Genomic DNA, 27,565 nt, shown 5'->3' with positions numbered 1-27,565 from the left:
TTGGATGGGTCTGGCCCCCCCCCCCACTTTCAAAAACGATGCTACGTGCCTGTATTTAAAAAACGTTACACCATATGTATTACTATTTCAACCTTTGTTTTTACGTCAAGGTAAAAAAAATTGTTGGACATCTGACCTTTTAAAAATCCTATTTCTATCAACCTTAGATCCTTGTGTGAAAGCCAAAGCCAAAGTAAAGTAAATAAACAATATCAAAGACAGTGTTACCTCTTCCTACTAGACTGTCGTGTGTTGCATGATGCAAAGTGGTTGCTCATGCTCCTAATATATGTCAGTGTTGTTGTTGGTTGGTCAGGCTAACTGGATCTGATGGTTGGTTGGTCAGGCTAACTGGATCTGATGGTTGGTTGGTCAGGCTAACTGAATCTGATGTTTGGTTGGTCAGGCTAACTGAATCTGATGGTTGGTTGGTCAGGCTAACTGGATCTGATGGTTGGTTGGTCAGGCTAACTGGATCTGATGGTTGGTTGGTCAGGCTAACTGGATCTGATGGTTGGTTGGTCAGGCTAACTGGATCGGATGGTTGGTTGGTCAGGCTAACTGAATCTGATGTTTGAAGCTTAGAATGATGGGCAGTCAGTTAGTTGCTGTTACTGCCAGATAGTCAGTTCGTATTTTGTTAGAACTGTACATGTACTACCAGAGCAGGAAGTCTAGACTCAGTTGATGTTCCATATCTTGTGACACTTTGCTTAATGCTGTTTTACACAAACTTGGATATTATATATAAATATAAAACAAAACCATTGTCTGAACAAGCAACAATTAGTCTTGGCAGACAGGCAACAAATATCTGTTTGCCAATTTGTCCAACTGCATGAGAGCTTTGCAATCAGAATCTGAGATAGCAAGAATGCAATTTGCAATCTTATCATCTAACATAGGTCTGGCAACACCAACAAACAAAACAAAATTCATTGTTCTGCAAGAGCAAGCAAGCAACATCATTTCCTTTTCATAAAGGTGTGGAATTTCCACAAAAAATAAAGAAGACTACATGTATTTATAACGATAACAATGTTTATTCTCTGTATATATATATGACTGAGTGAGATGAAATACAGCTAAGTTGTTGCAAAGAGATACAAGAGTCCTTTAAGAAACTGAATAATTTCACTTCCACCCAGCTTAGACTCTCCATACACTCTGTCAACAAAGGAAATTGGAACCTGTTAAAGAGAAAGAATTTATTTAATGCATGGATTGTCAGCATTTGTGTGGATTAAGTGGGGATAAAGTATCCTTTTTCAAAGAATTCATCAAAATGTATCATTACAAACTCAGCCTCCTGTTACATCATATTGTAATCAATGGAGAACTGATATACATGTAGCTAGCAAGCTGACAACTACAGTAATTTTAGTTAATCAATTGTGCTTAAAGAATAAATTACAAGATTGCAATAGCAGTATAGGAAACTTTAAACAAGCAATCAATAGCCAACATTTCTAGTCATTTACATTCCTTGTATGCTTTTCCAAGTTTTCTCATTTTTTAAAACACAATCATCAATGTACTAGATACATCTAAAAAAAAGTTATTTGGCATGATGTGGTATCCATATTATGATATTCTGATACATGACTCTATTTGTCTTGCTGTGGTGCAAAGTTGGCACTCGCAAAAATCAAATTCGAGATAAAGATTGATAACTATACCTGTCCAATAATTTTAAAACACACAAATGACTTGAATGTACCGGTACATATTTTCATAAAAATACTATTCATGAAATGCATTAAGAAAATGCAGTTCAACAACCACTTTTTTAATGTATTATCTACTGACCTCTCCAATCGTATAACCAAATTGCCTGGCTCTAATTATCATCTCCATCTGGAACACATAGCCTCTGGAAATACAGGAGTTGACCAACTTCTGTAAAACCTCTTTTTTGTACAATCTAAGGTAAAAAGAAATTCACGTTTTAAAATAACTGATTTTCATTGGACAAAAGTATTAGGACACTTTTTGATCAGCCCTTCCATTTGTTGTACAACTAATTTGATCAATTCCTTTAAATTTCATGGGTAGTTTGAGTAGGGCAATCAAAGTCTCTGCTTCTTTTGTCCCCTATTACTGACCTAAAACTCCCTGTAAGATCTGAGGCTCCTGGTCTCAGCAAGATTTGTGTTATATAGTTTGCACCACGACTACAATACAAAATGGACATACAATATGGCGTTTCTAAAAAAATATTATAGAGGTATAATCATACTTGAAACTCACAATTTCATAAATGTATAGAAAAAACTATAATATTTGGGAAAAAATGGAAATTAATATAATAATTTATTATATATCTACATTGCCTAAGGTACAGATGCACATGTGTGGTCATTTGCTTCAGAACAGAGGAAAAATCTGATATTCTTTTAAAACTTCTATGCCATTACCTGACCAGTTTTCTACGAAAGTCCCACCCAGCCACACCCCCATCTCCTATGTATCTTGTCCCTGAAACCACATCAAAATTTCCTTCTTTCTGCTTCCTGTAAAGATCAAAACCTGTTTAGTTTAGAAAAACGCATAAACTTTGGTTACCGTAACTGAATTTTATAAAAAACTTTGGAATATAATCAATCCTCTTCAATATCAATAATAGCAAAGTAACACTTACTGAATGAATTCTGGAATGAATTTTGGCTGAAAAAAAAAAGTTTCTGAATCAGGCTTCAAATGATATGGATGAAGGCGTAACATTCTTTCTTATCTACCATGTTTTGTTGTGGATTTAAAAAAATCTCTTCCTTTTTTTTAAATTTAAAATTTTAAGTTTTTAAAAATCTCTGAGCCATGAGGGCCAGTGCTTATTCCTGATTTCCATATCACTTAGCTGGGGAAATACATTGACTTCCTCTGGATGAGACACCAGTCTTTCGCAGGTTAACTCCCAGCAAATACTCATACCCAATTTGGGCTGGGTTGACTAAGACAATGTAGATAAAGTGGCTTGTCCAAGAGCATACCACACAATATTAAATAACCCAATGAGGGATTGAACCAGTGACTTTTGAGTTACTGGCCTAACGCCTAAGACCATATGTGCTTGTTGTGGATACCATGATCCAGTTGTTACTACAGGTAATTAATTTAATATAAATCTTACATGATGAGATAGATCTGCATCCATTATTATGATGAAATTTCCTGTTGCATGTTTTATTCCATGAATGTATGCCGTACCTAAAATATTAAGGAAGAAATTTTATGATTTGATAAAACAGATTTACTTATCTAAATTATGATAGAAATACACCCAAAAAATCTATGAAAATCACCCTAAGCTTATTATACATATTAGCACATTCAAGATTTATTGATATTCAACAGTATATTGACTAAATGTAACATACCTAGTCCAAGTTTTTTCTCTCTGGGGCGTAGCACCTGTAAATGAAAATATCTGACAGTACATGTACATCACAACATGAATTACTGTAAATGCAATGGAAAATTTTTTTTTCTATTGAATCATTTGTGTGTCATACTTTGTAGAATATAGATGAGCTAGTGAATATGACTTTTTCAACTAATAACTAGTGACTTTTGTTTATTTGTATTGCACAAATATTATAAAAATTATGCTTATACACCATGTTTACAAACATTTTCAAATTGTACATATGATAAAACATCATGCAATCATTTTTTAAAAATACTATAAACTGGACCTTTAGTTTTCCGAAAGGTGTAGAGAACCTTTAAGTACAGGACTTGTGGGTCATATATTTAGTTTCGATCCATTTAATCATAAGGGATGATGTACCAGTATGTGCAATACAGCCCTCCCCCCCCATAACATTATGAAGTTTACAAGAGCCTGTTACCATATAAGTAAATTATTCCAGTAATATTTGAAATATCTCTCAATACCGGTTAATCCTAAAAATTTTAGTTGAAGAAATTATTCTTCATAAAATACAGCTCTCAAATAATAATTCGGGCATAGAAATTTTATAACTCTTTGTAAACTGTAATTCCACATCTCCTATTCAACTAAATTTAGCACTATTTCTATTTACTAAATTCTTTTAAAAAATTAGGAGAAAGTGACATACAATTTTTTCGCTGCCATAAATCTTCTGCAGTTGTTTTGCTACATCTAAGGTTTTGTCGGGACTGCCATCATCAATCACTATTATTTCATAATCGTAGCCACTGAAAATAAATGTATTAAAATATACATTAATCATAAATGATAAAATCAATTTTAAAACCCCCCCCAAATAAAATCCCCAAAAAGCAAAAAACTAATAATAAATACACCAGTTTAAAGTAGTCCGAGTATCGCACTACGTCATAATACAGATTTTACAATATTGGTTTGACATTTACATAGTGTTTTAGATACCCGGTTTTCATTTTGCCCTACACGGCTGTTGTAAACATGGCAAAAATAAGCAATTAGAACAGTAATATACAAATCTATGAGAAATAGAAATGATTAATGTTGAGAAACTCAATTCTGTTAAAGTAAAATGAAAAACGAAGTTTCTTATTAACCAGGATTTCAGGTATGCTTATATCTTCTTTGCTTTGATGCCCCCTCCCCTCCGAATTTTTCTTTTTCTTTTACTAAAACTTGTTCGAATAAAGAGAGAGCACCTATTTCAAATTTAATCAACTGTCAATTAATTAATGTTTAAATGATATCTGACATTGTTGACATATCTAAGCAGAAAGCTGTAGCAAAATATGATTTTTACGGAATTTTCCACCAGGGTTTACTTGGTTTTTAGCTTATAGCGTGAAAAGTAATCCGTCAACATATGATTTATTTTACCAATTTTTTTTTCTAAGATGTCATTCTATTAAAAAACACACCATGAATTTAGGTTTGAGTCCATAAAATAGTAAAAAATGACCAAACATGATACATGCATAGCATTTTTTGTATTCTATTTCGATACATCAGGTCCATAAAGCGTACTTACTTACAACAATTTGCGCAAAGTTATTGATGAGATATGGCTTAAATAAATGTTTATACTCTATTTTGTATGTCCAGTTCTAATTTCCCCAAAATTGGTAATTATTTTAAAGAAAAACGGACGTCTGGCAAATTTCATCATTGTCAATAACTTTTGCAAGGGGCTACAGCCGTCTGAGAGGTGATAACACACAAACTAGCAGGTAAACGTACATATTTTTTGTGTATATGTATTGCTATTTGATAGAATGTATATCTACCTTTTAAAGCTAAGCTTTTAATGATTGAGCCCATTTAGTGCCGAGTATAGGACTACCTTAAAGATAAATACACCTCTCTCTTTCTCATAGAGTCGGGTTTGACATTCAATTATTAAGATGCAACGTGTAATTTTAAAACTAAACAGTGAATAAGTCAGAAAAAACAAGATGAAATACATTTAATCGATTTCAGACTGCATATATGTATATTCACCTTTCATTGAAGTACTTTACCAAAAGCCATATGATGATCGGGAGGTTTTCTCTCTCGTTATATGTTGGCAATAGAACAGAGTACTTGTCTCTGTCGGCCATTATTCACTAATGTGAAGGACAAAGGGAGGGGTTATTGATTGATAGATCATAAAATAAAAACAAGCTTAACCACGTAGATAATTTCTTGATTCAATCCATATTTATTTTTTTAAAAATTTAGAATGATTTTAAAATAATTCATATTTGTATTGATTCTAGACACTAATAAAGGAGTTTGTGTACCTAACTACTGCTCCCCAACCTTTACACCGGAAGTAGGATTCTGTACTTTCATTTTTCTAACGCTCAGCAGTGATAAAGTAATGATTAATTGATACCATACTTCATCTATATGAGAAATGTCATTCATTGAACATGATATCGCTGACCAGGAAAGGTTTGTTTAACTATACATAATTCATCAAAAGAAATATCTTGACCAGAAAATACGATTTGTAATCAAGTATGTCATGTGACTATCATTTTCATGTGTGATTTCAAGTGTACCTGTTTTAATTTTTGCCAGGTTTAACCTTCTGCTTCTAGAACCTGGAGAAATATACTTTGAAGATTATAGTGTTACATATTTTCCTAAAGGCACAGTGAAAGCTGACAAAGAAAAGAGGTATATGTAAATGATACATGATTCTGGGGAAGCAGGGGCGGATCCAGGATCTCTAATACACCACCTCTAACACTACTTAAATCCTTCACTTTTGGGGAAACTTTTTGCCTTTGTATGAATTAATGCAAATTTGACATAATAAAGTAATTGCGTACTTACAATCTATGCAATTAATTTTTGAAACTCCATCCAGAAGTTAAATGTTTTAGTCTACAAAATCCCGTAATAGAAATATAACAAGACTTGTAACAGTTGTCTACACTGGTATACGACCAACTCTCACCAAATAAATGTTCGTCAAGAAAACAGCGTTAACTTCACCTGAATGCCCAGTATGATACTAGGTTAAATTATAGATGAATAATGTTGACTTCCATTATGGGTAGCCACAGGAAAAAAACCCAGTCATGTACTTGCTAACAATACTGGTTTGTATAAGGACATGCTCCAGTGAAATGGGAAAAATTGTTTTAACTGCAAACAGAGAAAATTTCATTGCTTAAAACTTGGTCTCAATTGATGTGTAATCTAATTATTAATAAACACATGCGAAAGATAGTTTGGTCAAGTTTTTAATTTTTTAATTAAAAAAATATTTTTGAAAATTAAAATTGTTATTCTAATTTGAATGTGTTAAATGAAAGTCAATAGCTAAGTGTGTTTTCATTCTACGCAAACTGTGAATTATGCAATTCAAAACCTGCAGTTTCATTGTAATTAACAGTTTTATTCCTGTGAAAAGCTACGAGAGGTGTAAAATAATCTGACCTTTATGAAACACTTAAATCCAGTATTAAATATATTGCACCCACCTGACTGTACACTCATTTTTACAGTTTGTGCTGTAACCTTAATTCCCAGAAAGGAAATTTAAATCTAGCTGTTCTGCATGTACTTATGATATATTTTCAAAATCATGACTGATTCATTAAGATATAAAAAATTGTTGACAGATATATAGCAAAAAAAATTTAAGTAGTTACTAGACTTTGACCCGTGTGTGCACGGGTTGACATTGCATATCGGACATTTAGAAATAGGTACATCGATAAACCTTATTATTGACATTTACATAACAAAGCTATAAGCCTACAATAATGCTATTAATTTCACTACACTTTCCTTAGTTTTAATAACCTAACTGTGTCTTGAGAAAGGCCCATCCCTTACTTATACCCGTAAAGTAGCAGAAAATTGCAGAATAGCTCCGGAACGATTTTGGAGAAAGTTAATGAATGATGTTGCCTTGTAAATAACATTCAAATACATCACAACAAACCTTTATGAGACTGCAAATCTCTTTCAACTAAAAAATTTAATCCATAGAATGGAAGAACTCAACACCTTTTCACCAACGTACACGTATATTCTTTGTAAAACTGGGTCTGTAGGACATTATTCATTTTTACGATAAAACATATTCGATCTTCACTCTCCTAACAAATATAATGTAACGTTTTTGCATGTAATCAATATTTTTTGTCATCACGAAGATGAAAGTAAGTGCTTAGTTGAAATGTATATTTGTTATTTTATACTTTCTCTCGTAAGAAATCATTAATTTATATGAACAGAATATATAGCAAAAGTCCAATGAAAATTTACCCGTATTTGTATTATCATTTCTGAGTTTATTCAGGGAGAGGTGATATTGTGGAAACAAATATAAACTAAAGATCCCGTTAGCGTGAATGTATTGCGCAAGCGCAAGATTGTAAAATCCAAAAAATCCAGGTGATTTCCGGGATTTTTTGAGGAATTTTCGTTGATTATTAATTAGCGAAGCTTAACTGAGAAAAAATAAAAACAAATTGGTAATCTTCAAGTACCAAAGATGTTTAAAATATATAAAACAAAAGACAGTATTCTTCCGATTTCTCGGTATTAAAGACTAAAAATTCGAGTCTATTATTTTAATATAGTAGTATAGATGATGCATTTGCATGCAAACAGTTTAAAAAAAGATTCATCTACTCAGTACTGGTATACTGTTATATATAGATAATACATGGCATTTTTTATATCGCATTTTATCTTAGCCCAAGGTCATTGTATACCAGCCTGAGAGCTGTCAGGGCTAATATTGGATGCGATATAAAAAATGTTACGTCATGATTTTTATATTATGTACTTATAGAAAATATCATAGGAATGATAAAAAACATCTTGTGATAAATGATTATTGTCAACAAATCACTCTATGTTGCTATATTTCATCTCTTATAAACTTCCCTGAAAATTTTGCACCAGCTGTTTGCATACAAAGTTGAAGTCGACGTAATTATTTGATATGTCATACTCAGATATCGGAGTTGAATGACACATTCCGACCTCTGTGTCAGAATATTGACATTCTACTGTACGTGTTTTTCCATTAAATTCTGTGAGCTTTAAATGCCTCTAAATGCAACAACCTAGTCACTGCATATGAAATTACATGTATTTTACATAAGTAGTTCCCAAACATTAATATCTATGTTATTTGTTTAAAATCATATTTCACACATGTTGTCAAAACACCATGATTAAAAATTATTCATCAATAAAGTTGATTTTAAAATTAAAAGCAAAATTTCAAGAGTTATTTTTCATGGATTATATTTTCATGCTCAACTCAACAGTCTATGCGATGAACAGTTTAAACTGGTTTTATAAAACAGCTGTTACTAATTTACTCCCTCCGTGATGTGCAATTTGTATTGATTTATTTAATAATTGATTTCATCAGTAAAGGAATGTAAATATAAGCCTAAAATGATTTATTTTTGACGTAGTCTTGTCAATAACTGTCGTCAGTTTAGCAGACAAATTACCACACGTACCCTAAGGTTTATTACATACATGTACTAGGCATAGTATTTAGGTATCACATCCTATGGACCAATCAATAGTACAGTCCCTCTTTGAAAAACTGTCCTTTATTTCCTTTGCAGATCTCAAAAAGGACATCTGAAGATTTGTTCAAAGTCAGTTGTATTTGTTCCTAAAGTTCTACAGTTTCCAATATTAAAGGTGAGTTTGTGGCCGTGACTTTTAAGGTACAGAAAAGCAACATGTGCCAAATAGAATGTTGCACTCAGGTGACCATGAAGGCCTTATGGGCCTTTTGTTTATTTTTTAAAAAGTTTTAAAATTTGTCATTCCTTCAGAGAAACATGAATGCCTGTTACTGCCTGAATAGTTTTGTAATAGATACTAATGTCTAGTATGTGGGGTTTTTCTAAGAAAGGATATTAAACTACATTGTAGAGATCAGAGTACATCTATCTTCTAAACCCTTTGCAATCCAATGTTTTCATATTTTCATGTGCTGATTTTTTTATTGCAATTAGGTATAAACTTTTCTCTTTATAGCTGCCATTGAAAAGTGTTACTTCAGTAGAAGAATGGTCAGGGGACTTATTTAGCAGGTAAAATGAAACTTCTATTTCTTAAAATAATTTCATTTAAATCACATATACTGGGCCAGTACAATTATGTTATGTTCACAACCCCAATACAATTCATTTCTATTCTATTCAACACAGACTTGACAAGGATAAAGTTATGAGGATTACTTCCAATGTAGCTGTGAAGATGAAAGAAAACAACATTATTGGTCCATACTCATTTTTCAAGGTACTGCATGAATGCATAGTAACTTAAAGGTTTTGAATATGCATTTACACAGTACATAGGTTTTTGATGGTCTTTTCTTCACTCTATCCATTTTTAATCAATCAGAAATTAGGTAAAGTTTTATTTACAATGAAAAATTGATATATGCCAAGAAATATTTGTATAAAACAGATTTTTTTTTATTATTTTCTGCAATATATAAACCCCCTAGATATACAGTGCATGATTTTGAATAAAAATCTTGGATTTTTACTTGAAGAACTGTATGAGAATGATAAAGATATACAGTAAAACACGGTTTATAGCGAACAGGCTTATAATGAATTGACGCTTTAAGTGAATTGACTTTCATTTCCCATGACTTAATTTCGTGTTGTAAACTTAATGGATATAATGAATTACGCTTATAATGAAGCAAAATCGCCTGTCCCTGGCACTTCGTGATAAGCGTGTTTTACTGTATTTAGAATATGCTGTGTAATAACTATAGCATTGTCAGTTTGGTTTGAGCATACAATATAAAAGTAAGTGTTTAATGACAAAAGTTCCAGAAACTATTAAATGACTTGATTAAACTCTCTAAAAAGCAAACTTTCATTATCTATTGATCTTACAAAGACGATGAATGATTTTGACTAACAGATCACTTTTAATCAAAGCTTTGTTTGTGTTGAAGGAGGCCTCAGACTACACATTCCAGCTGGACTATGTCTCAGTGGATGACTGTCTCCCACAAATCTGCCAGCTCCACAGAGCTTCCACCCTACCCCCCGGGGAACAAACTGCCATGGTATGAATTGTTGGCAACAAATATCCCCAAGCTAATCTGAGCCAATCGTCACCAATTTTCAACTGCAAATGAAATAGTGCAGAATTTGAGGTCAAAACTTAGAATTGAGGCTGTGTATTGATATGAAGAAGGTTGCATGAGGACTTTGAGGCTAGATCACTTATTATAAGATTATTATCTGTATAGATTTATTTACCTATCTTAATTATCATTAAAATTTAGACATAGTATGCAGCCAGATAAGAAAGAAAGAAACTGATTGATAACAATATTTATCTTTTCATTGGTATCAATTTTTGGAGTACTTGTGTCCCATATACCAGTATTTTAATTTCTCTGTCTCATTTTTGACTGATGGCAATGCAACTTTTATATTTTTCAAGGTACACTTGGGCAAATCTAGTTCAGTGTTGTATTTCCTCAGTTTTCAATTTACCCATTGAGAGTGTTGGTAAATCGGTTAAAATTATTAAAGCGGGTGTAAAATAACCATGTATAAACAGTATAAATTTCATTATTCTGTAGATTAATGCCATTGTCTTGTCAAGGCAATCAAGATGCAAGTTTAACACCAGCTGGTAAGTGTCGATCTGGTTAAAATACATGTATTTCAAATTTTAATACAGTGGCCCCGAGTTCAGAGAGAAAACTGACATTGACTTACTGAAGATCATGTTCCATGATGTCAGGATGAACTTCATAACTATTAAAATTTGCATGATTAACTACTAATTGTCAACCAGTGACTTTGAATAATTGGTATGTAGTCAGTGGCATCTTTATTTTTGAAAAGTGCTTCACGTATGGTATGTCTGGTTTTTCATTCCGTTGACTGTAGAAAATGTACTGACCCACAATGAGTCATTGTCAGATCTTTCTGCACTTTGCGCTATTGAAGAGATCCTAATTCTGTTTTTAACTGGGTTTTCCAAAGGAAAAATCCAGTTATTGAAATGGTGAAAATGGCGGGTGGCCTCTGCCAAAGGGGGTACCCTAATTGTACAGATAACTCCTTCTACAGTTTTCAAGATAAGAAGTTGTTGTTTTGCAGATCTATTGTACATATATCAGAGGTGTGCATATTGCTAGGATTTTGATATCTGATGATTTACAAAAATTTATTAGCTGTTGAACTTAGTAATTTTTTGGTAAAATATTGCATACAGGGTACCCCTATTGTACGGATAACTCCTCCTACAGTTTTTAAGTTAAGTTAGGAAGTTGTTGTTTTTCAGATTAATTGTACATATATCAGAGGTGTGCATACTGCTAGGATTTTTATTTTTGGTAATCTATGAAAAAAATACTGCCTGTGGAACTTAGTCATTTTTTTGCAAAATATTGCATATAGGGTACCCCTATTGTACGGATAACTTCTCATACAGTTTCAAGATAGGAAGTTGTTGTTTTGCAGATTAATTGAACATATATCAGAGGTGTGCATATTGCTAGGATTTTGATTTCTGATAATTTATGAAAAAAATACCAGCTCTGGACCTTAGTCATTTCTTGGCAAAACATTGCAGGTATGGTACCCCTATTACACGGATAACTCCTTCTTCAGTTTTCAAGATAGGAAGTTGCTGTTCTGAAGATCAATTGTACATAAATCAGAGGTGCTTTTGCATAATGCTAGGATTTTGATTTCTAAAAATGTATGAAAAAAATACCAGCTGTTGAACTTAGTCAATTTTTGGCAAAATATTGCATATAGAGTATCCCTTTTGTATGGATAAACCCTCCAACAGTTTCCAAGATAGGAAGTTATTGTTTTGCAGATCAATTGAACATATATCAGAGGTGTTAATATTACTTGGATTCTGAGTTTTGTTTATTCATGAAAAAAACACCAGCTGTCAAACTTAGTCATTTTCTTACAGAATATTGTATATAGGGTATTCCAATTTTCTGGATACGGTAGGTCGATAGTGTTTATCAATTTAGGTTTGACATTATGGATTATGGATACAGTTTACATAAAAGAAAACCGGGTTTGCTGTCACATTGACAGCTTTTCATTTGTTAATGAGACTGGTAAGTTTGTTTGAACAGATGGTTTTTGATAATTGCAGGGAATTTTACTTTACTGATACTAGAAAAACACACATAAACGTCCCTCACTTAGAATTCAGATGTGGCAGGAGCAATTCGTCATATACTCTTGAATTTAAAGTAAAAGAAAATACTTTGAAATGCATGATAATTAAATGATATTCATGTACCGCTAAGTACATGTGATTTTAAGAAATTAAATTTTTTTTAAAGAATTTGAAATGAAACGTTTGGGCTTTATTATCTGTTAGGTTGGTTAATTGGAAGTGCATGATTGTGTTTGCTTTCCCAGTTGTTCTTTGAAAATGATTCATGCCTATGATATTGTCAATTAATGGGTTGATCATTGTAAAAACAGTAATTGTGTGATAAAAGTCGTCTGATACCTTTTGGAATTAATATTTAGGTGGTTGTAATTACAATGCAAGTCTGTAGCAGTATTACTATGCAAGGATGCACGTATTAGTGATTTACTGACGTATGCTAGGATCCCACTGTCGTGAGACTATATATTGTTACAAACAATTTGATTGATGACTTGTAACATGTTGCCTGTTTAGATACTGGTATACACTGGCTGATAGAATTCCATTCAGAATCAATGTAGTGTCTTACCTTATAAGTACATGATCACAAATTGGAGCTGAGTGATTAAAACATTTCAACTCCAATCCATATTATAGACTTGTGTATTTGACTTAGAAGTTCAATAGTTTTTAGATGTATTTAACATTGTTTACTTAAATAAGTTGATAATACCATGAACACCATTGAAATATTTTTGCTTATATATTAAAGCTTTTTAATTTTGAAGCATATCATTCTGACAAGTTCTTTGAACTTAATTTGAAGGCTAGAAGATCTGTATGAAAAAATTCAGTTTGAGACGCAAGGAGATAGAATCCTGCCATTGGTCAATAATCCGGGCAGGATCATGCTCACCTGTAAAAGACTGTATTTCCAGCCATTTAACAACATCGAAAAGGTAATCCAAAACCTTTAATGATCTGAATTAAAGCAAAAAGATTAACGAAACGTAAAACAAGATAACTAAGAATTTACACTACCAGTAAAATTGGATTTATATGTACTACACATTTTAAAATTAGATGAAAATTTTATGAGATACAATAATTTAGAGTTACCTTTATACAGATGCATGTACTATTTACGAATACTATACATCAAAAATAGCTTGTCTCTGATGCTGCATTATAATATACATGTAACTGTGTTTGATTGTATATCATAGTCTGGTCACTTCCCAATAAATATTCAATATGAGCTGATATCTTAATAAACTTTTAGTAATATGTATTTTACTAAATTAAATATGATTTTTGTTTTGAATTATATAGGTTCCTGTGATAAAAATAAGATTAAAAGACATATCTCGAGTCATAAAGAGGCGATTCCTTTTACGACAAATTGTAAGTATAAAGATAAAATGTTCGGTTTTATTATAAACTTAAGTAATTATATAATTTACAGATAAAATTTTTGGGTTTAATGCAAATAATTCTATGTAGTAAGGCTTGTATCCCCAACTATGAAACGGTCACATATTAATAGAATTCAAAATTAATATTTGACAAGTTTGAAAATTCAATAATAATTAATACTCATTCTTACCAATATGTAGTCTGCACCTTGTTTAGCTCTCTAAAGATGTTCAAATAGATTTTTTAAAAGATCAACCCTGAACATGGTGGGTAACATTCACAGATCTATCGCCACATTCTTATTGTGTGTGTACATTTACATGTTCCTTTATTCAAGTTATATACTGTGGAATCATTTCTATTCATGGGTGTCAATGTTCGTTGGTAGGAAAAAATGTTCCTGGTTTGTGGGGAGGTAATTTCATTGCTAGCAAGTTTGGGATATTAAGTTTTAATAAATATTAAACAAATGCTTGTATATACTTTCTTTGGGATGTAAATTTGTGGGCAAGGGTTACCCACGAAAGCCACAAACATTGGTCCACCACAAAGAATGATGATTCTACAGTAAACTGTATTCTGTGATTAAGTCACATAGAAGTCTACGTCTATCAAAGAGTAGAATAAAATTGCTAATATTCATTTAGCTAACAATCTACATGACTATTGTAACATCGTTTTTATTCACTTCAGGGAATAGAAATCTTTTGTAAAGAAGGAGCACCATGCTCTCATATTTATCTCAGCCTGCCAACATCTGATGAAAGAGATAACTTGTATGGAACAATTCTTGATCAGAAAGGTATATATTATCCTAATTCATGGATTCTCTTGATTATTATAATAGTGTTAATGACAATACAATCTGGATGTACATGTATTTTTGCAAATGTTTGCAGAAAGTAAACATTGAATTAGAAAGTTAATACAAGTCTTGCAAAACATGTATTCTGAAGAGCTAGGTTTCAAAAGTGTGAGATTTTAAAAGAATTATCTTTTTTATGGATGAACACATGTATTATACAGTATAGGTTTCATACATCTACATGGCTGTGTTTTAAGTACAATTTCATATGCTCAAAATTTTTCAGAACTAATGCTTGAACAATCCTCACAAGACGACATGATGATTAAATGGCAAAGTAAAAATCTGTCCAACTTTGACTACCTGATGTACCTGAACAGGTAAATACACACCTATAACTTACAGTCTTGTTAAATACACTGCATTTCTCTTGTATAAATACAGTAGTTATGGATGGCTGAACTTTCAATTTGATTTTGTTTTTAAGTCAAGCGGATAGAAGCTTCTGTGATCTTACCCAGTATCCTGTCATGCCATGGATTGTTACTGATTTTACTTCTTCTACTCTGGGTATGTTTGATTTTCATGTGTGTTTTAGAGAGAGAGAGAGAGAGAAAGAGAGAGAGAGAGAGAGAGAGAGAGAGAGAGAGAGAGATCGTTTTCGTTTATTAAACATACCAGTATTGGAAAAAGGAAAAAAATACTAGTATTTGAAAATTGAATATAAAATGCCCTTTTTACTCCAGTTTGATATGAAATAAGGTAATATCACTTTGATTTTCAAGAATTGGTAATGCCCCCCCCCCCCCAAAAAAAAAATAAATAAATAAAGATTTGAGAATGAAGCAATAGTTGTGAAATTAAACATCAAGTTGTTTTGTTAGAGAAAAGAAGATAAATTTTTCATGCATATATACTTATGTAGATCTGGCAAATGAAAAAATCTACAGAGACCTCAGCAAGCCTATAGGAGCACTTAATGAGGAAAGAATCCAAAAAATGAGGGTATGTATATAGGTCTGACATAAAAAAAATTGTATGCCCATCTGTAAGGAAGTTTCAAATTAGTTTAATTATTACTGGAAATACCAGTTCATATAAACTATGCCTAGATCTTTCTTGTTGTTTTAGGAGAGATATCAAGAGATGCCAGATCCCAAATTCCTGTATGGATCTCATTACTCCACTCCAGGATATGTGTTGTTTTACTTAGCAAGGATAGGTACACGGAATAAATGACTTATTATGGAGAAGTCTTATGAACTTTTGCAGCGATATATGTTTTACCCATTAATTTGTAAACTTGATAAAAACTCAGACTGCATTATATTTTCCAACAAATTCATTTATTTTTTATTTTTAAGCTCCCGAGTATGTACTTTGCTTACAAAATGGAAAATTTGACAAGCCTGACAGAATGTTTAACAGGTAATATGATAATTGTGATAAGTACAATTGTGGTAGAGTCAGGTATATGGCATTCCTACTAGCTCTGGCTAGCGGGTTAACCCTTTAGCTTGATCGGTAGAGTGCTGGACTGACGTGCCAGAGGACCTGGGTTCAAACCCCAGCAGAGGCAAAAAGTGTCTCTGTTACACAATCATAAAAACCTAATTATCAAGATATGTGATAATGAATTATTAATTATATATTGCCAACTCATTTTGATACCATTCACACCAAGCCTAACACATTGTTAATTAGCTGATAGACTCATATTTACAATTTTCAAGTCTTGATGATACGTGGGCTAATTGCCTGGAAGGAGCAGCCGACTTTAAAGAACTCATTCCCGAATTTTTCGAAGGAAAGGGAGAATTTCTTCTGAATAAAGGGGTGAGACTTTTTTCAAGATGAATTAGCAGAATTAGCAAATGATCAAATATTAATTTTTCATTCTCAAATCAAGTCGAAGTTCAAAAAAATTATGTATTCCGCACAAAGTAGGGTTTACTGTGCGACATTTTTCAGCTATAGTACATGCATTCTATTGACAGTCTGATTATTTATGTTTGGGGACAGATATAATGATACACCCAGTACAATAATGATAATGGGATGGTTGAAGGGGGGGGGGTATATTGTTTGGAGGTCAAATAAACATAGGCTATAAGTACATGAGTATTTATTTCAAAATCAGTTTTAGAAATCTGCTGTTTGGGTTTTTTTTATTGGATCTGAATTTGTTGATCGCATTTCTTTTTCTTATTTTTTTTTTGTTTGATATAGATTATTTTGACTGCTCTTTTTTTAGGTCAGTAACTTTGGTATTAGACAAGATGGCCAACCCATAGGTGACGTCAAACTTCCACCCTGGGCAAAAGGTACAATTTATACATTATCAAACCATGAATTAAGAAATAGAATTATTTTAAATTTATGCATACTCTATGAATTACATATAATTCACAATGTATCATGAAGAAATCAATGTACACATACACCATGTGGATTTAGTGGGAACTTTTGCATGAACAATAAATTTTAAAACTCACTGATGTTGTCACATTGTACTAATCTTAAAGGATGATTGATTAAAAAAAAAAAATTCATTTATATAAGTACATCCCCAATAAACCTTGGAATTTAGTTAATGTCACTCGACCAATTAATTATGTACTATGTAAATTATTGCACTGTGAATCAAGCTAGTGGGAATCTATAATTTTACACCAAAACAAAAAGTAGATTTAAATTGTCATAGAATATTTTAGCAAGAATTTGATTTGGTCACTAAATATTTGAATGATATGTCTACTATATATATATGTCTATATACTGGCTATTTATTTTAAGATCACCATGATTTCATTGACAAAATGCGGGCAGCTTTGGAAAGTGACTTTGCCTCAGAGAATATTCATCACTGGATTGATCTTATATTTGGATACAAACAGACAGGGGAGGAGGCAGAAAAAGCTGACAATGGTAAGATGTCTTACACCAGACACTGAAAAATGTGAGAATTATTAGATACAGTGAAAACAGATCTCAAAGATGACTTATCAAGCAGGTTTCACTGTATGTTCACTAAGATGATATTTGTGGGTTTCGTAAACAAATTGAAGTACAGTCCTTTTATATGATGTATGAAATCTTGATCAGGTGTGTCCATTTGTTTCAGTGTTTTACTACATGACATATGAAGGAGCCGTGGACTTGGACAAGTAGGTTACCATGGTTACCAAACAATTGTTCCGACAGTAGTTTTACAACTCTGTTATAAAAAATAATTACTGATTTAATGATTCAGAAGTATGCAGAACTAGATATTCATGATTACATTGTATTTCATAACAATAATAAGTTTCACACATTTTTTTAAAGAAATTTTATTTTAATTATTTTAATAAGTAAATATTAATGTACATGCACAACTCAAATGTGATTATTCTTTCAACAACTGCTGACTGATAGAATTCAGGACCCAAATGAGAGAGCTAGGATCGAGATTCAGATCATGGAATTTGGCCAAACGCCTAAACGCCTTTTCAAGAAGCCTCACCCCCCAAGGTTCACCAAAGATGGCCCAAGACACTATAGCTTTACCACAGTGTCGTCAAGTTCACAAGAGAATGAAGGTAAGTAATAAGATCACTCTGTAAGGACTGAAAAAAAACCAACCCATTTTCTTGGCCATAAAACCTGATCTTGAGCAATTTCATTATTATATTGATTGAATTTTTAAAAAGGGATAGAACACCATTTATTTCTGGTTTAAAGAACATACAGGAGGGTTGTTCTATGTCCCGTTAGAGGAAATCTTGTTACAATTTATTTTGAAAAATTATCATCATCACATAATATGACTTATTTATTATTTTTTCAGAAATAGAAGTAAAGGCAGAGCAATCTGTTCAATCAGCAGAGTCCAGTGTCGCCAGTTCTGTCCAGAGTTGTCTTTCCTTAGAAGACATATCGGCTCTCTATGTGACACATCAGTACACATTACATAAAAGGTTACTAGTTTTAAATAGTACTGGAAATTACTGTAAACATTATAAACAAGAATTATTGTATTCCTGAATATGCCCATTCTAATACATATATAAATAGTACATGTATTTAGCAATGTACTTGATTAAGCGGAAGAGGCTTTCTGCCAAAAATGCTAAAAAGAATACACAGCCAAATGTAACACATGTACAGTATGTAAAAATGTATATATCTATCCACATGTTTATTTTTCACCTTTTTTCTTGAATCAAAATTGTACTCTAGATGAAAGGGTGTGTACGATAGTTTATTTAACATTTACATGTACACAATCTACGTACTTTAAAAAACTTACAAGTACATGTACTAGTTAGTATAAGTTATTGAGTTATTGACTATAATTTTTGTATCAAGTGGAGTCACAGGATTGCAACTTACAGAAGATGGATGCAGCATATTTTCTGTTTCACAAGGTACCTGCTTTCTTTATATGCATGGGAACATAAAGATACCGTATGTTCATCTTAATCTGCACAAGGCAATAGAATATATATTGACACATGTAGTATTTGAATTGTGATATTTTAGAATTTAGAGATAACATACTGTGTTTTTATAATTACACGAATAAAATTGTTTGTTATAGATACAATGCTAAAAATGTATTCATTAGAAGATCAGCGACAATTAAGAAGTTTCAATGTGTCAAACATGGTATGTAACTAAAGGAATCAGTTCTGTTGGTATATACATGTAAACAAGAGATCTCTAAAGATAAATTGCCATAAGATTGTGGAGTTTTATGTAATGTGGGGTATGTTGCTGTATAGTGTACTACATGTACTACTGTATTTCTGAAAATTCACTTCGCTCATAGATTGCTTATGACCTAAGGGATTGTCATGATTTTGACCCAAGGTCATTTGGGCAAGTTCAAGGTCACTGGAAAGAAAAGTGCATAATTTGTGTCTGGTCTATAACTTTCTCATGGAGAAATATTTAAAGTTTTACATTGCACAAAGATTGCTTATGACATTAGGGTGTGTCATGATTTTGACCCAAGGCCATTCGGGCAAGTGCAAGGTCACTGGAAGGAAAAGTGCATAATTTATGTCTGGTCCCCTTTTTTTGAGAAACATTTTAAGTTATTACTTCACATAAAGATTGCTTATGACTTGAGGATGTGACATGAGTACAATTCAAGATCATACAATACAATACAAGTTCAAGGTCACCAAAAGAAAAAGTGTATTTTTTATATCTGCTCTATACCTTTTCTTGGAGAACAATATAAGTTCCTACTACACATAAAGATTGCTTTATTATGACCTGAGGGTGTGTCATGATTTTGACCCAAGGTCATTTGGACAAGTTCAAGGTCACTGTCAATAAAAATGCATAATTACTGTATAGGCCATATCTTATAATTGAAAATGATTAGATTTCCTACTTCACATTAAGATTGCTTATGAGCTGAAAATATATTCTGACCTTAAGCTTTGGTAATTTTTGGAAGTTCAAGGTCATTTTAAGAAACTTTGTGTATCCATTTCCTTACCTTAAAGAAACACTTTAGTTATTATATTTTTTAGCGGGAGTATCATTTTTAAGCTAGCTCACAGTACTTCTAGAAATTTTGTCAGTTTTGAAAATAGAAATTTGGCCATATATATCGAATATAGTAATGAACAGTTTGGTAACTCCTCTTTAGCAGCTGCAAATAATTTGTTGAAATTTAATAGGTATTTAAGACACAAAATGTAGATGTGCATATTACCAGAAAATTCTGTTTCCCTTATTTTTCTGGAAATTTTGGTCCTTTTTAGCAAAGACTTCTGGTCCTGTATTGAATGTAGTAATGAACAGTTAGTAAGCACAACTCATCTTTAACTGCTGGAATTTGTTAAGACTTTTAGGTATTTAGGACATAATGTGTAGATATGCATATTACTAGAAATTCCAATTCCTTTATTTTTGGGGGAATTTTGGTCCTTTGGAATTTAGAATTTTGTGGTTGACAAAGGAATAGATTTGAATATTTGCTGGAAGATTTTTTCTGGTGATTTATGTTATGCTCTTTATCAAACTATTTTATGTATTTAATGCATACCTTGCCATTCATTATGTACATCATTGTCAAGTAATAGGGGACCATGGTGTATATGAGCTTGCTCACTTTTTCTTTCATGTTAAATATATTATATTTCAAAAATCTGATTTTTGATCTTGTTGATATTGCAGGCCTTGTCGTCCTGCCTTGTGATGCCAGATAACAAAACTATCGTTGTTGGATCCTGGGATAACTTTGTGTAAGATATTGCAGTGAAACATTTTTAAAATGAACGTGCCAGGGACAACATTTGTGATTCATTGGATTTATTATATAATCCATTAAAATATAGATTGATAGCTTGATTAAAAATCATGTTAGCATAACTACCATATTTTACAGATCCTTTTGCTGATAACGTTATTGAACACTGTAGAATGTAATTTCACTCAGCTTAATCATAATTATGTTTGCATGTTTTAAAACTGCTCAATTTTTTGATTAATATCACATATTTATTACTGAATTTTTTCTTGTTGATTTAGGTACTTTTATAGCATAGAGTTTGGACGCATATTGGATGCATTGAAAGCTCATGATGACGCAGGTGACTTAGTTTATGATTAGTCATAAAATTATTTGTTGTATATTTAGATAATGTGTCTTCTAAAAGAATAATTTATAAACATTATATTTTGTTCAGATATATATTTATTCTTATGTTAAGTACTGTACAATATAGTTTAATGAGATTCAATATGTACAAAATATATATAATGTCTGTTGTATTTCAAAATGCATGCCATATAATGCATATTGTTGTATACCTTGCCTTTAATTATTCCACCTGAGGTTGGCTTTGACAGTAATTAATGCATACTGTGGAATCATTAAATTTCGTGGGGGCCAATTTTCGTGGATAGCTTAAATTTTACAGGTGTTCGTGTGGACGTAATTTCGTGTATTCTTATATATCTACAAAAGGAAATATGACTTTATTACCCTAATTTATCAATTTGTGGAGGATGTTATTTTCGTGGATGAAAGGTACCCACTAATTCCACGAAAATTGAGCCACCACGAAATCTAATGATTCCACAGTATATTATTATTGAATGTTACATGTATATGATTCATGATACCCATACTATCATATATGACGTTGCAGTTTCGTCAGTTATTTGGAAAAACAACATCCTTATCACAGCATCCTGGGATTCAACTTCAAAGGTGTGAAGCTTGTACCAAATAAGCTGTTATATTATTAGAAATAATTTTCTGGAGATATAAACATGTTATTTGTTTAGGAATGAATCATTGGGAGTGTCATATAGGTTTCTGTTTCTGCTTGTAGATATGGCAGTTCACCCCCTCAAGTGAACTACATAGGTTCGACTCAGCTGTGTTTGTTGTAAGTAGATTTTATGCAAATTTATTTTGTTTGTTTTGTTTTTTCCTTGAAAGAGTATGTTCTTAGTTGGCATGAAAATATTTTTCCAATAAGGCTAATTGTTTATAATTAAGAGATGTATTTTGTAAACTAGGTTATTGAAGTTCATAGTAAATAATAAATCAACTCATTTATCCCTCATTTTTGGTATTTTTTTATCCAGTTTTTAGTTCCATAATTGCATGCAAGTAAATAAAACATGAGTAAAAACATAGATATAGGCTTTAAAGAACATGAAATATGTAAAGCTATCATATAAATTTAGGCGATATAAAATTAACATTTAGATTCTCATCCTAATTTGCAAAAAATATGGAATCATTATTTTGTGGTGGCTGAATTTTTGTGGAATTCGTGGGTACATCTCATCCACGAATTAACATCCTCCATGAATTAATAAATTAGGGTGATAAAGTCATATTTCTTTGTAGGTTTAAGAGAATACACGAAATTACGTCCCCACGTACCTGTAAAATTTATGCAATCCACAAAAATTGGCCCCCACGAAATTTAATGAATCCACAGTATTATCATTTATTTCTAATTTAAATTGTCAATAAATTTAACATATAAATTTACTTGTATATTGGCAATCTGCGAGACACTATTTTATTGGTTCCTGATCATTTTCTAAATAAGCAAGATTATTTATACATTTAGTTCATTTACTAGATGAGTTGCAAGTAAACTACACATTTACAAATAAGAAATTAGGTTATTGAACAATTTTTATCCAAAAAATGGAATTACTTTTTGCGCTCCATTGTCAATCAGGGACAACTGGATCATGAGTCGGGTGTCTACTGTCAGGACGTTGACGAAACTGGTTCACTCCTTGTAACGGGGACTGAAGAGGGACAAGTTGTCATCTGGAATGTTGGTTCTCTCTATCCTATAGCAGAAATGAGGGGTAAAAACTCAGATTACCTTGTCTCATAACAATTTAAACAGAATGCTTATTGTTTTCTAAGTTTCATATGATCATGCAAAACTGATGTGTTCATGCAAAATCAAAACTATGGTTATATTATATTGATTATCACTAAACAGATTAAAATCCAATAATTTCATTTACTCATTTTATCTAATTAAGTAGATTCATAGACTTGATTTATACAGACAGAATATTTTTTGTATATGTTTAACACATGAAAAACTTAAAAAAATTTTTTACAGCACATGAAGGCTCAGTCAATGCAGTTGGAATAAGTTCTGGTAAGATTTTCTTTTAATTTACTGTATGCAAAGTTTTACATGTTTTAGTTAAAGGGGCATGGTCACGATTTTGGTCAAAAATTATTTTTACGATTTTAATGTTTAAAATGTTTCAGTAAGGCATTTTTAATAGGCAACCAAAATTTGAGTGTCATTTGTTGAGTTATAAGCGAGTTACAGGGCTTACAATTCCTCGCAATGTAAACAAAGCTTTTGTTTACATTTTGAATGTTGAAGTGAAAATTCCAGTATTAGACCTAAAATGAATGTGTTAGATGTTTATGCTTCAAATGAAAAAGAATATGGACAAATCATCTGGAAAAAGATTTTTTACTGGTATATTGAACCTATGTAAACAAAAACAGGTCACAAGCCTTGTTTACATGATGAAGAATTGTGAGCCCTGTATCTTGCTTAAAACTCATTGACGGGCACCCATATTTCATTTGATCATTATATATGCATTCATAAAGCATTGCAAATAATAAAAACAGAAAAATAAAATATGACCAAAATCGGGACCAGGCCCCTTTAAATGGGGTTTTTGGCCAATTTATTACCGGTACTCTAAAACATTGTATCTAGTTATAAACTTGCACTTACTCAGGTGCAGTTTTCAAATTTTTTTTTAAAGTTATCCAATTTAAATGAGGGTAAAAATTACCGGGTAGGAAGAAAAGAAAAGGGGCAAATCTTTTCCTGTACATACATCTAATATCTAATATGGTGTGATCATTCAACTTCTTTTTTTTATTATATACTGAATGAGGAGTATGAGATTTATTAATAAAGAGATAACACAACACTCATATCATATGTGAATGTATTTTTTTTTTAACTTCATCAAATGTTTATTGATAGTCTAATCACTTAACAAAGATGATATAATGATTATACGGTAGTTAGCAACGGATCCTTCTTATTGTCAATTTATCTTGATAGTTTTATATGTGTTTGCTTTTAGATTGCAGAAAGTTCATTTCATGTGGGTCAGATTGCTTATTAAAGATCTTTGATGTGGAGACACAAACGGAGATGGTTGTCAAGAATTTAGGATACCAGATTCAGTATGTGATCTATAGTGTAAACTTTTGCATTTGGTAACACAATTTTGAGAGAAGTCAATGGTATCGGATAAACAATCAGACATAGTCCAATGATCTGTCAGGATACCTTTAGCAATTAGTTCAATTGAGTTGAAAGCTCAAGTCAGCTACTCTGATCACTATTTGTCCAGCGTCTATCTGTCTGTCAGTGTCTGTTCATCTGTCTGCGGGCCCTTCTGTCTGTCTGTAAACTTTTTTAACTTCTCCATAACAACTGGGTTGATTTCAATCAAATTTGGCACAAAGCATCCCTAGGTAAATGGTATTTAAGTTAGCTAAAGTTATGGGCCCCATCTTCTTTTAAGGTCAAGATCTAGTAAATGAAAGGCGCCTACAGGTTTATGAATTCAAGATATAAATTCTTTAAGGATGCTTCATAACAATATTTTTGTTTCTATGGATGTACTGGGGCTTAAAGTTTTGGTAAAAACAACGAAAAATCATGTTCTAAACAACCATTTTCAATAAAATATGAAGGATAAAAGTAACAAATCTCGTGAGTTTTGTCCATTCTTGACTAATGAAATATATCTAGATTAGTCTCTCAAAAACAGCATTAAACAAGCTCTTGACCTCCTCTTTAAAATGATGTCAAATTGAATATACCGGTATAGGTACTGGGATTACTTTTTCCATGATTAAATATAGAATGTCAAAATATTGTTTCATTTTCTACATAATTTCCTTTAAAGCCGTAAAATACAGAAAAGATTTTTCAAATCAATTATGATGTCATAATGGTTCTAGCACCAAAAAGACACTCTGGAATCATTTACTCGATCTTGACCTTAAGGGGATATCGTAAAGAATTGTTGTAAATCTGCTCGAAATTATTAAAAATCTCCTTTTCAAACCAATTTGCCAGGAAGCTGTAACTTTTGTGGAAGCATCCTCAGGTAGTGTTGATTCAAATTTGTTCAAATTATAATCCACAGGAGTATGGTAGGATCATGATGGTAGGTTGGTTTTTTTTTTACATATGAATTAATAGAGAAATCTTTCAAAATCTTCTCATAAACCATTTGTCTAGAAAAGCTGTAATGTTAGTGAGAGTGAAAGCATCCTTTGTCAAAATCATGATCTTTTGGGGTAGGATGGAAAACATTATACTGTATGGTATTACCGGTGCTTACATGTATATACAAATCATGAAATTATCCTGTAACAAAAGGGGCCAAATGTTCATCAGAATATCTGGATAGAAAATTTTTAAATCCCTTTATACAGGATCTATTCTACCACATTGAGGTCATTTTTTTTTAGTCTATAAAGTTTATTGTTGTCCAGGTGAGTGATGTGGCCCATGGGCCTCTTGTTTATTTATGTTTTATTTCATAAGAATGAATGTTTCACCTAAACTTTTAATTAAAGGCTAGCAAGCTAAATTTTGAGCAGCATCCTAAAAAAATAATAGAAACAATACAGTAACTGTTTTTTTTTATTTTCTCACAAGTTTTTTTCATGAATAAAGACTAATATAAACTTCTGATAACTATACATGTAGGTTGTCTCCTTCTATGGTAGAGTTGTAAATCCCTTTTAATACTGTTTAAAATAATTTTGAGTCTCAGTTAAAAATAACAACAACAAAAAGAGGGAGTGGTACTTGGACTGCCATTCAGTTTTTTTGTCATCATTTTTATTGATAACTTAACATCAATCAATCAATCAATCGATCATTCCTTCACAATCTGTTTTATTCCTTGATTTAAAATAACCATTCAATCGGATAATTAAAGCCTTTACTGCACTGTTTTGTTGTTTTTTTTCTAGTTGTGTGGTGTGGTGTAACAATTTGAGTTTGATACTCTGTGGAACAGACTTGGGGCAGCTAGAAGTATGGGACGGGGACAAAGCCACTTTAGTATCAGCTGTGAAGGGTCATTCTGGTACAACTTTTACTGCTTTTTAACTTACAAAAGCTTGTTGCTGAAACAAAAATTATTTTTCCTGTATTATTATTGATATTTAGTAATGATGAAAAAAAAAATTAATGTAACTTGCATTAACAATGAATTCACAACTGTTTTATAATACTGTAATTCAAAGCTGCATGTACTCTTTTGTAAATGAATACTTTCTTTTGTATTTTTCTTTTTTGGAACAAGCATTTGTGTGTGTGCTCATGACAACATATCTCTGGTCGCTTCTTTTTTAAAAATTATGTTTTTGTTCCAAGATCGCTGCATATTCATCATTCAATATTTGTTGTAACTTGCCGCCTTTTTTGCAGCACCAGTGACCAGTTTAGAGGTCAGAACGAGGTGTGTATTGACAGGAGACAAGGAAGGCAAAATCTGTGTGTGGAAACCAATGTGGCAGGACTCCTGATGATTGTCAGGATGAAAAAGTCATTTCAAACGCAATCAAAACTGTAAAATAAAAAGATGTTCCATTGTTAAAGATTGTTCCATTGTTATTTTGTTAAAAATAATATGGACTTCAATTGCTTTTTATCTAATAAAAGATTGTTCCATTGTTAATTTGTTATAAATAACATCGGCCTTAATTTCATTTGTCTGATAAAAAGACTTACTAACTTAGTGAATGGTATTCATGTACATGTATTTAGATAGGCCAAAAACATTGTTTCAACAGAACTGTGTTTGAGTTGTTTATGAACAGTTCAATTTATAAGTAATTTATGACTGTAATACCGGTATTACTGGTGTAAGAACTTTGTTCATGTATTGGCACCGCACCAAAAGTATCCTTTATGTAGAGCATAGCAATATATGGATGATGATATTTTTGTTGGGAAAATAATGTATTAGCTGTTACAGATATTGATATAAGTCACACATTAGTAGGTCTTTAATGTTATTGTTATTTACTGACTTGTTAATCCATTCTGTTGCTAGATGACTTTGTGTTGTTATAGAACTTTTGTAAGATTCTACAACTATGTTATTATATTGCTATAGTATGTTTACATGTATATTGTTATACAGTGTACTATTTGTTGCAAGGCGTTTGAATAAATATGAAATTTACATTTTGTAATGAA

The 27,565-nt window shown here is 31.8% G+C and overlaps 2 protein-coding genes across 2 annotated transcripts; one reads left to right on the top strand and one right to left on the bottom strand.

Annotated features, from left to right (window-relative positions):
- Positions 1–1,021: 1,021 nt before the first annotated feature.
- LOC105345451 (dolichol-phosphate mannosyltransferase subunit 1) lies at positions 1,022–5,566 on the bottom strand. Its single transcript, XM_011453975.4, has 9 exons — positions 5,429–5,566; positions 4,083–4,182; positions 3,378–3,411; positions 3,131–3,207; positions 2,642–2,667; positions 2,418–2,513; positions 2,106–2,174; positions 1,810–1,924; positions 1,022–1,190 (listed from the first exon to the last, which is right to left on the bottom strand). The coding sequence occupies exons 1-9, from the start codon at positions 5,527–5,529 to the stop codon at positions 1,086–1,088; spliced, it is 723 nt and encodes a 240-aa protein (XP_011452277.3). The 5' UTR covers positions 5,530–5,566; the 3' UTR covers positions 1,022–1,085.
- A 147-nt stretch (positions 5,567–5,713) lies between these two features.
- LOC105346242 (protein FAN) lies at positions 5,714–27,563 on the top strand. The gene is made up of 32 exons (XM_066079097.1): positions 5,714–5,866; positions 5,996–6,094; positions 9,028–9,106; positions 9,449–9,504; positions 9,622–9,712; positions 10,389–10,502; positions 11,028–11,080; positions 13,407–13,539; positions 13,913–13,984; positions 14,690–14,798; positions 15,088–15,181; positions 15,289–15,371; positions 15,727–15,806; positions 15,933–16,023; positions 16,166–16,229; positions 16,535–16,637; positions 17,056–17,125; positions 17,598–17,729; positions 17,926–17,968; positions 18,219–18,382; positions 18,631–18,760; positions 19,152–19,210; positions 19,384–19,451; positions 20,979–21,046; positions 21,333–21,394; positions 21,956–22,017; positions 22,142–22,198; positions 23,012–23,147; positions 23,414–23,452; positions 24,417–24,519; positions 26,332–26,447; positions 26,792–27,563. Exons 1-32 carry the CDS (start codon positions 5,829–5,831, stop codon positions 26,887–26,889), a joined length of 2,766 nt encoding a protein of 921 aa, XP_065935169.1. The 5' UTR covers positions 5,714–5,828; the 3' UTR covers positions 26,890–27,563.
- Positions 27,564–27,565: the final 2 nt, after the last annotated feature.

Source organism: Magallana gigas, chromosome 3 (genome assembly GCF_963853765.1).
Source record: "Magallana gigas chromosome 3, xbMagGiga1.1, whole genome shotgun sequence".
Lineage (NCBI taxonomy): Eukaryota > Metazoa > Mollusca > Bivalvia > Ostreida > Ostreidae > Magallana > Magallana gigas.
The sequence above is the reverse complement of the archived record's forward strand: the minus strand, read 5'-3'. Positions and strand labels throughout refer to the sequence as shown.